General features: G+C 31.5%; 1 protein-coding gene across 1 annotated transcript in view; it reads right to left on the bottom strand.

Moving 5' to 3' along the window:
- LOC107445401 (uncharacterized) overlaps nt 1-10,995 on the bottom strand; it is a 211,537-nt gene that overhangs the window by 101,996 nt on the left and 98,546 nt on the right. Inside the window, exon 4 of the mRNA XM_043039647.2 lies at nt 1,709-2,011. Within this exon, the coding sequence (XP_042895581.2) occupies nt 1,709-2,011 (303 nt within the window). The remainder of the gene's footprint in view (nt 1-1,708; nt 2,012-10,995) is intronic.

Here is a 10,995-nt window from a genome sequence, read left to right as displayed (position 1 = left end):
TATATATATAATACGGAGGAAGATAAAAAAAACTAAAAAATATCAGGAAAGAAACAAAATTTATTATGATGCTAGATTTTTAGATATAGACTTTAAAACTGATAAATTATTTATGTTTTAGAAGAATTTACTTATCCTAATACGAGGAAGTTATCACCTCCTTTTAGTGGACCGTATAAAATTCTTCAAAAAATTTTAGAAGCTAGTTACAAAATAAATAGAAAAAATAATTTAAGTAAACAAAATTTTGAAATAGTACATGTATCAAAGCTTAGGAAATATCACAGCCCACAAATGTTGAAATTCAATCATGAATAGTGTCCAAAAGGAAGGAAATATCTTTTTTACTTTCTTCAATGGAAGAAGTAAACCTTATATTTTAGGGAGATCCGAATCGCGTGTGGAGATGTTTACCTCAGCATCATTTGGATGTGAGGGCGAAGAAAGTCGAATTTTTTTTTCGCTCAACAAGGTGAGAAAAATATTGTAAACTATTTTTGTATTGTCCAATCTGGAACTCTCAATATCAATGTGCTTCATGAAATTCTGTTTTCCTTCATTTCAAGGGGGAATACAGATTTTCATCAGGTAAATATCCCCTTTAACCACACAAAATCTTAAATTCTTATTAAATGACACTTGTTGTCCAGTTCGTTCACATAAAAATTGTGTATATTTTTAACTTAACCACACAGAATCTTAAATTCTGATTAAATGACACTTGTTGTCCAGTTCGTTGGCATAAATATTGTGTATATATTTGTGAAAAAATTTTTGAAAATTTTAGTGGAATAGTTATATAAATATGTTTCATTTTTCTTTCGGTTTAGTTGACTAAACAGGTAAATTGCATTATCATGTTGTTATTTTTGTAATTGCAAATAATTGTTTTTTTTGCACATAATTGAAAAAAATGTTATTTGTAGTAGGGAAAAAGACAGTCGTACCAATCTAAATTTTAAAAATTTAAAGTATACGAATTTTTTTCATTTTGACTTACCAAATTTTTTTTTATAATACAAAAATTATAAAAAATTCCTTTGTATTAATAAAAGCATTAAAACTCCTTCATTTTCATAAAATGTCTTTGGTAAAGAATAGGTGTAGATATATTCAATTTTGGGACTTCAAGGCTGAAAACATACCAATGAACTATAATTAGATTTATATTTCAAAGGATTAGGAAGCCTTAAATGATTATCGATGATGCGTAGAGTTACAAGGTATGCACGACTGAGCCTTTTTACCTCCTTTTGTGTTAGTTCTTAATGCAGGAACAATAGTTTTTGCCTGACTTTCTCAAGTATGCTGTGGATCTGATAAGCTGTGACGGAATCGTCTGAGAGTGTTGTCCACTCCCCACCAGTGTGGAGAATGGGTGCGAACTGTTATAGTCACCAGCCTACCCTGAAATAAAACTTATGAGTAACTAATTGGTTCACGACTTGCTTATTTGAGCTAAATACAAACCAAGATATGAGGTATGTAACCCTGATATATATATATATATATATATATATATATATATTTAACTTGTTTAATGATATACTTTGAGTGTTTATCCCAGGACGATTTCAAACAAATTCTACGTATCATTGAGTTTTAAATGAATTCCTAAAAATCTCATTTAATAGCCGTTATTCCATTCNTATATATATATATAATTGCATAATATAATCAATTAAAGATAGTGTAGAGAAAAACTCACTGCAAATTCGTGGCTGGAGTTGCCAGATCACCAATCGTTGTGAGCGTAAGAGTGGACCAGTAAACAGATCCTAGATACTTCCTAACCAGCGGCGAGTGCTCATTTTCGGGATAGTCTGGATGCTTATAAGCCCAGCTACCCTTGAAACCTTCCAGCTCAGACAACATGTAGTAGAAGCATCCGAACCAATGAGCCAACAGAAGCAGGACGTGGATGAGGTTGGCAACTCTCCACAGGTTGGGATAAGCTGTTCGTGATTCCACTGCGTAATAAAACTTGTAGATCCTTCTTGCTTTTAGAAATCTAGAATGGAGGATACACAAGAGTTTAGATAAAGAATTCAGGATACTGTAGCTCCTTGTGCTTAAAGTAAAAGACTAAACACAAAATTAGACTTCACAAATTTATAAATTTACATACACATTCGTTTAAATTTTTAACCAATCAAAATGAAGGGAAGTTAAAAGTACTCTAACACCAATCGAATTATAATTCTTCAATATATATATGCACTCAATTCTCTTTTTTATTTATCAATATTTATTTACTATATTTTCCTTTTACAGCCTTTTCTGCTTTCACATTTCACCTATCCTTCATTTTGTTTTCACTATCCTTAATTTTTTCCCCAATTTTCCTTTTCACAACCCAGGAATCCTTTTTTTACTGCCCTTCAAAACCACGCTCCCCTAAAAAGTCCCACAAAACATCTTAGATTAAGAGTAAAATTCAAATAAAAACTAAAATGTCTTAAACACTTCCTGAAACATTAAGGAGAGCTTAAGAACACAATCACATTAAACCCCGCTGGTCAAACAATTATCCTCAATCACTTAATTAGGACTTTTCTAACAATTTGATCGGAAACATAAAGATCGTCCACCTAAAGATGTTCCAAAAACAGGATAGGATCTTTACTTTAATTTTCTACTTTAAGTATAAGGGAAAGGCAATTAAGTAAACGATTGAATAAAAATAAAGCTTAAATTTAATAAGTTAAATTAAAATATAAATTAGGTTACGATACAATCAATAATATAACAATTATTAACAATAAATTATTAAGAATTAATATAAGAATTCACCTATTTCTCAAAGATGATTGTTGATATAATAATTCGCTTACTCTTAACGAATGAAGTTGATACAATACTTCGTCTACTGTTTAACTATGGTAGTTGATATAATAATTCGCCTACTCTTAACGTTTGCAGTTGATACAATATTTCGCCTAATTCTTAAAGTTGATAAGTGATAAAATAGTTTTCCTACTTCTTAACGATAGTAGTTGATATAATATTTACGTCGATATAACGTATTCACTAACGATGGTAGTTGGTATAAGTTTTTGCCTACTTCTTAACGATGGTATAATGATAGTTGATAAAAGAATTTGTCTCCTTCTTAATGATGATAATTGCTATATTTTCCCTACCTCTTAATGATTGTAGTTGATATAATTTTATTTTATTTTTTCACTTTTGGTAGTTGACGTTTTTTCGACGTCGTCAATTACATCGATGTGTTCTGTTTGATAACACAAGGTTTTGACATCATGTTCCCAATGAAACTTTTGCCGTAAAAAAGTTATTGAAGTGTACTCAGATTTACTTTGTACCCTGGATAAACACAAATTAGAACTCTGAATAGTTACTATGCATAATTGAAATAAAATTCTATGCATGAATTTTGTCTAAAAAAGCATGAATTTTGTCTGAATGCCTGTCTATGCATGAATTTTGTCTAACATACATGTAACTAAATTTTAATTGAAGAAAAAGCAAGTTTTGATTGTCAAATTTAACAGTATGCATGTTTCTGAAAGTGACAGAAATGGGTGGTTGTTGACTTCCCACCGGTGAATGTTGACAATCACATACTCGCTTCAGTAAATGTTCGAAATATATACTAGGTCTAGTTAAGTGCTACTATCCACCTTAAAAAAAACATTGATGTAGGGCATACATTTGTCCGGTATGCCCTACGTCAATGTTTTTTTCAAGTTCAGTGCCACTGCCTGGTTTAAATTTGCCCGGTATGCCCTACCCTGATGTTTTTTTTAAAAAAGTTAAGTGCCCGGTATGCATTTAACCGGTACTCCAAACACTGATATTTCTCCTAATCTATCCTCAGCAGATATTAAAATATCGAATAAATTTAATAATATCAACGAATAAACTAATATAAAATCGGATATAGCAAATATTTCGGACATTTACCAGAGTGACTATGTGATTTTTGACATACACTTGCAAAAGTCAGCATTCTCCTGATTTCGGAAATTGACGATAGCATGTGTATACTATAACATAAACTATTAAGTTTGATTCTGAGTATGACAGCGGTTTCGAATATATATGTTTTAACAGCAATTTATCATGTACCATAAGCGTTGCTAAATATTTATTACTACAGACTACAGAGTACTGTTTAAGGAGTAATTAGTCACTTTAGTATCCACGTTAAGTGCCTGCATCCATCACAAGAAGTGATCGTGCGTTAACATTTCTAACGGATTCCTATTTTCCAGTGAGTTGTTTTGCATTTAGTGATGTTTGAATTATTCAACGTCACTACATTTCACTTATTCTCAGTTTACCTTAACAGAATCAATAAACTGAATAAGCTTACACTTTTCCATTATTTTCCATCAAGATGCTTAAAATGTTATCAACACTATTAATTTTAGGAATAATAAACTTTATTATTAACTTTATTTTTTGATATTTATAAAGAATATATTCAATATATTTTTAAGGACAAAAAATAAATAAAGAAAGAAAAAAGCAAATATAAATAGCACAAAATTACTTCGAATTATAGAGTTTGAAAATACAAAAGAAGAATTGACTAATAATTAACTGTTTAAACAGAAAATTATAAATATTCTTAGCTATATTTTATAGTTGATTTATAAAATTCCATATATATATTTTGTTTAGAATGTAAGCTTTATTTCCATGTTTTTCGCTGGTTTAAAAAAACATAACTCATTTTTTGAAATATGCCATTAATAGAATATTTTTAAGCACGTAAAATAAATAAAATGCAATAAAATGAAACGAAACAAATGTAAGAACATTATAAAAAATACATTAAAAAGGATGATGCGTTGATTTTCTGATAGTCAATTGTCTTATGGACCTTAACTGATTAACACGCTATCAAAATATAACATTGTTTTGAAAATTTTGAACAGAAAGTTTTTTTGACGGATTTTTTTGCTTGAGATGTTTAAACAACGTTGTTTTTTGCTAAATTAGCATGCCTGCCTAGATGAAAAAAATGCCTTAAAAAATAAAGTTTAAGCGAAATTTTTAAATTCTGCTTAAAAACTACATTTAGATGGAAATTACATTTTACGAAGAAAATTGTTTTATGTCGGCCTGTTTAAAGTGCAACCTTTTTAAAAGTTCGGTACAGAAAGTTTTACTGAGGCTATTCAACAGTACTGCAATACTTCTCCAAATCTATCGTTGAAAAACTCCAAAAGACATGTCAATGAATACTATATTTCAATTGAACAACGCATTCAGAGTTCATATACATATTTTATTGCTGTTTTTGCTTCTTTAGCCACTTGCAGGGTTGCCAACTTTCTACCCTTTTTGTAAATATTTATTCTAGTGGTAGCTATATTTATGCTCTAATATATTATATTTTATTTATTTAAACTTATTTTCCTCACCACTACATATAAATGATTTAAAAGTTCATATGCAGCGCCACATTGTTTCAGATCTTTCGTAAAATGTTGGCAAAATTATCAAAAATCTTGAAAGCTTTAGTTTTTAAATGTATGTCACTGTATGAAATATTTTTCAAAAAGTGTAGTAGTTGGCAGGCCTGCATTTGCCGATACTAGAAGGCCTTCTTGGTGAAGCCAAGCGAATTTATGGCAGTGGATGTGTTTCATGATTTTCAGGGGCGCAATTTATGGTCAAGAATACGACTTCTGAAACGCACATACGTCACAGCCCGTTTATACATCGCAGACCATTCATACATCCATTCATTCAACCACAGATCCACTTTTTGATCATAACCAGAGAACGATTCATCCCCAAATCAGTACCCACAGGTATGATTTGTTATGGGAACGTGGATAACTTTGTGACCCGACAGATTTAACGTGCACCAGTCACCATTTACTACACGGGGTGTCTGACATGGCCCAAAATATGCACTCTAAAGGTAGCATTTGCATTTTAATTGAAACGCAAATGTGTTCCTCCAAAATTAAAGTCAACTGTTATATGTTTTTAGTCGGTGTAATAAAGATAATTGCTTTCTCATAAGATACTTTTACATAACAATGTATTATGACAGCATCATTTCATCGCTTCCTTTAATACAGGCGTTATTTTTAATATGAACTATAACTGAGAGTTTGGGTATAATTTTGTTGTAGTATGAAAGTAGTTCTGAATCTAGTTGTCAAAAGGCTTTTTCAGTTGCATTCCACAAATGCTCAAGAGGGTTTAGATCATCTGAAGATGCTGGGAAAATATAAAAACCAATCTTTAACAATCCCAAAGACCCATTATCTTAATGAAAGTGTCCCACGGCACTAGGGTAGAACATCATCATTATAGGACTTAATTAAGGTTACCGTGCATTCGAAATAAAGGGCCCAAAATAAATCAGATAATGATTTTCTTTTTCTTTTTTATCCATCTACCATTACACGGTTAAAAATTTTAGTGTATTTTAACATCAGAAATGTTAAAACTATGTTAATTCAAGCTGGAGAAAACACACGGAGACTTAAATTGCGATTATTAGAAACATCTTCAAGCTTCATTAGGCAACCAAACTGATTTTAACATCTTCATCAGTGATTTGCCAGATTTCGTTAGAGTTTTTATTTTTTCTCCTTTTTTAAATATTTGGAAATGTCTCTTAATGAAGATAAAGTTTTTAAATTCATTCTAAAAATGTTGAGAAAGTGGAACACCTTTTAAATCCTAGAAGGACTTTAAAAAATCCAAAATGTTTCCTTATTTCTTCAAAGCAAAACAAATGATGCAGTAAGGATAACTTTATAAAAATATCGTTGGAATTAGATATAGTCTTAAGTAGAAGCAAACATTTCTAACAATATTTCTTTAGAAAGCAGAGTTAGTTCAGTGAATAAAGCGGTCAAACACGAGGAGTGATCCCGGTGATAACTGTTCACTTCTCGTACTTCTATCACCAACCACAGTGCTGACAAAAGATATCCTCAGATCAAGGATTATAGTCTCCATGCTGTCGGGCTAACCATGGGAGGTTGTCATGTTTATGTAATGCAAATATATGCCAGTTTCTCTCAAAACGAACTTGGTCAAGACAAGTTTATTCCAATATTTGATACGAGAGTTCTCAAGTCTTCTGGGCTGAGTTCAAAATTACAAGTTAATGAGTTGAACTATGATATAACCTTAAACACTGTACGAAAATCAGCTGTTTAACTACATTACTAAAATAAATTATTTCATTTGAACAGTTGTGATTTTTAAAGCATTTCCGTGTTCATTATATAAAAAATTACTATGTAGTTAAACCTAATACTCGAAGAAAGTAAAGTTTCATACACTTTTTCCTTGTTTCGTACACTGTAATAAAATTGTAGTGTATTTTAACCCAAAAATAAAGGCAACTACTTTTAGAGGCGTGTAATGGAGCACCACTGATAATTCCTTGGTGTTTGGTGAAAAGAAATACAAGGGATGTTCTTGTTCACTATCTTATCCTTGGTAGAAAAGTAGCTGCCCACCATTTTTGATGTTTAATAACACTAAAATTTAAAAGTACATTGAGATATGACACAAAGTGTACGTAAAGTTATTTTTACTACAAAATTTGAAATATGAACAATTCATTTAGGATTTATATCCACGTTAAATAAATTTTCTTGCTAACCAAACTTAAGCGCAGTGCAGAGAGAATGTTAAGATGAATTCGAATTAGGCTTAAGTTAACAGGAATTATTAGAAAAGGGTAGATTTTTAAAAACTAAAATAATATCCTTTTTACACAACTAAAAACATACAAGCATTATGCAACGGTGAATTTTCGTTTCTGCAGATGAATACCAACGTGCAAAACAACAACAAACTCACGATATTTCGTACTCGATTGTAAACAATCTACAGATGATACACTAAATACCCTAAAATTGATGTTTTTAGAAGCGAAAATATTCTCAAATGGTGTGAATGTATGCGAGTTTGGTGTAAAGCATTTGCATTTATTGCTGTTGTGATATAGGTAACTACAATTTTTGAAATGTATATGAATGCTCGACTTGATTTCACACAATATTTTGGGTTATTGAACATGAAATTCGGAGAGCTGTTAGAACGCAGTTTTTAAATAGTAATTCTCTAGCGGCAATATTTTGTCGCAACAACTTATTTTCACGAAACTATAAGTTAACCATAGTTAATTGGCCACACAGTATATGTCAATTATATTACAGAATTTCTTAAGATTCAAGTTCTATCATTTCTGTTCTATTAAGACCGATTTGAATTACTTTCAATGTTCTCACTCTGTATTGCGTATCTCAGATAGCCTGGCTGGTAGGGCAGTGGGACCACGTCCGAGAGGTCGTGAATTCGATCCCCGCTGGTAGAAGAACCCCCGTGTACAAAATGGTGACTGGTGCTCCCTAAATCTATCAGGGTCACAAAGTTCTCCAAGTTCCAATAACAAATTAATACCGCTGGGGGTATTGAACCCGGAGATTGATCGTGCTCTGGTTTAGGTCAAAATTACGATCTGAGGATGGATGGTGTGTGAATGCGTCTTCCCTGTAAAACGGGATGTGACGTACGTATGTAGTCTCCAGATCATCCTCAGGAATGTTTTTCAGACCGACGCCAATAGCCCATTTTGCATCTCTAGGGCAACATAAATAAACGTACTGTATTGCGTCAGTTGTTGATTTACCAATTGATTTTACATAGTATAGTATATATTTCAGACTAGACATAGTATATATTTCAGACATTTACCAAAGCTATTATGTGATTATCAACATTCACCGGTGAAAGTCAACAACAACCCATTTCGGTCATTCACAGTAGCACATATACTATTGCAAAAATTTGTTTCCTTCCGCTTTTTTTTAAAACTTTTTCATCTATCTTTAACGGCTGGAATCTTGTATGATGTTAATTACGATTATGTTGTTCAGATTTCATCGAGTATAAATTTGGTACTCCTCCTTTTTATCTTTGATGATAAATACATTTCAAATGCTCATAAAATACACGTAAGCTGCTTCGTCAAAAATGCTTTCATTAAACCAAGTGTAAATTGTGTAAAATGAATTTTTAATTTTGTACAAATGAATTTTAAGTTTGGAAGGGAAAGAGTCCGATCTTAAAACTAGACGAAGTCACGATTCAATTCAATTTCAAATTTCGAATTCTATTCAAGAACCTAACAATTTACAAAAATCTGTTTTTATTGATCAAAATGAAAGTTCATTCGCTAGTTATAAATTTGCTTTGCTTTGAGCCCTAAACTGTTTATATGTTTTATGCTCGAGGCACTTTCTGAGAAAACTGCCATTTTGAAAAGTGAGTGCCATTTATAATATTCTAATGATGTCAGCAAACTGATAGCGATTTTAAAGCTGTCGCGTGATGTAATGAATCCAGTGATGGATGATGTACTACGTCATTACTCGATACGTATTTCGGACTAAGTGGAAGAGAAAAGTTCCGCCAAAACCGAAATGATTTGTTATCTTAATGGGCGATACTTCTATCAAATCACGTCATTCAATACCGAATGTTATTGAATGCCTTTAAATTTCAAAATGATAGAGTTTATTTCTTATTGCCTTTTCAAAGATAATATTGTATAAGTAGATAAAACGTTTTTAATGAAAAAGCGTGGAATTAAAAATAAGATGGGTCGCAGAAATACAATATTTCTCATTAAATATTTTAAAATAAATATGAAGGTTATTGTTTTTAAACTAGAAGTATCTGAAAATACGATTATTGTAAATTATTTTGATAATGCATCCTGGATTTATCTCTCTATAAACTATTAGAATTAGAAACTTAAAATTACGAAGTTCCAAATGAAATGTATGCACAAAGAGTACGGTGAAATAAAAGAAACATTCGATTATAAGTCCCAGAATTCTTAACTGTTATTGTAAAAAAATACCGTGTGAGCCACTCCAAAGATCGCAGGAATGCAAATACAAAGTTGAAACTTGATGTGCTGAGAAAGCTATATTAGCGCAGGCGCTGTCCACGTCGTCTGACAGGGTCAAAATTACGTGGCATTCCTACCATGACTGTTCGAAGATAGAGCTCTAGGAATGGTGATGGGTCATGATAGGGACAATTAGTTTACTAATCTAGTTAAGTTGAAGAGCAAAACTTCATGTTTAAACTTGTTATCAATTTTAATATGTACTTAAGATTTGCCTTGTGGATCAGAACATAGTAACCGAGAAATAAGGCCGTTGAGATCACCAAGGTCTTTCAGTGACGTCACAATAGTAGTTTTTTATTGAGTAGCCGCCAATTTTAGGTAGGTAGGAAGGTACTTTATTTTACGTCACACTTAGAGCTGCTCAATGGGCTATTGGTGACGGTTTGGGAAACATCCCTAAGGATAATCCGAAGACATGACATCGCAATTTTGATCCCCTGCAGAGGGGATGGCTCCCCTGATTTGATAGACCGACGGTAGTACAGTTGAACGAAGACCGATACCGTGCACACACGGTCTCTACACAGGCTGATCAAAGTGGTCACCCTCCCGCTTATTGACAGCAGCCAGAGATTCTTATTACATAATGAAAGAAAATCGTATTTAAGAATTACAATGCTTCGGGTACTGATTATTACTTGTTAGTAAATATTAAAATATAAAATTAGCAAAACATTCATACTTTGCAAAATTTTTGCCAAAAAATGAAAGAAATTCAAACATCATTTGCTTGTTTAAGTAATTATGAATTCGAACCAAATACAAAACTATCCTCGAAAATAAATTACAGATGTCATTAAAGAGCTAAACTTTTATTATTTAAGAAACTACTAACATAAACAGTTTAATTTTATTTCTAAAAGAAAGAAAACTTTAATAACCATGTTGACTGGCGCTTGAAGCTAATTTATTCTTAATGATAGTATGCTATTATCTGATTTAAATTTCACAAATATTTTTCTAGAATACAGAAAAATTCCTATACAAATAACAAAAAAATAATAAATTGGAATTTAGTTATTGTTAGTCACTTAAATTCTTTTGGGTAATAATTTTAAATG

The sequence above is a fragment of the Parasteatoda tepidariorum genome, chromosome 5, assembly GCF_043381705.1.
Source record: "Parasteatoda tepidariorum isolate YZ-2023 chromosome 5, CAS_Ptep_4.0, whole genome shotgun sequence".
Taxonomy (NCBI): Eukaryota; Metazoa; Arthropoda; class Arachnida; order Araneae; family Theridiidae; genus Parasteatoda; species Parasteatoda tepidariorum.
The sequence above is the reverse complement of the archived record's forward strand: the minus strand, read 5'-3'. Positions and strand labels throughout refer to the sequence as shown.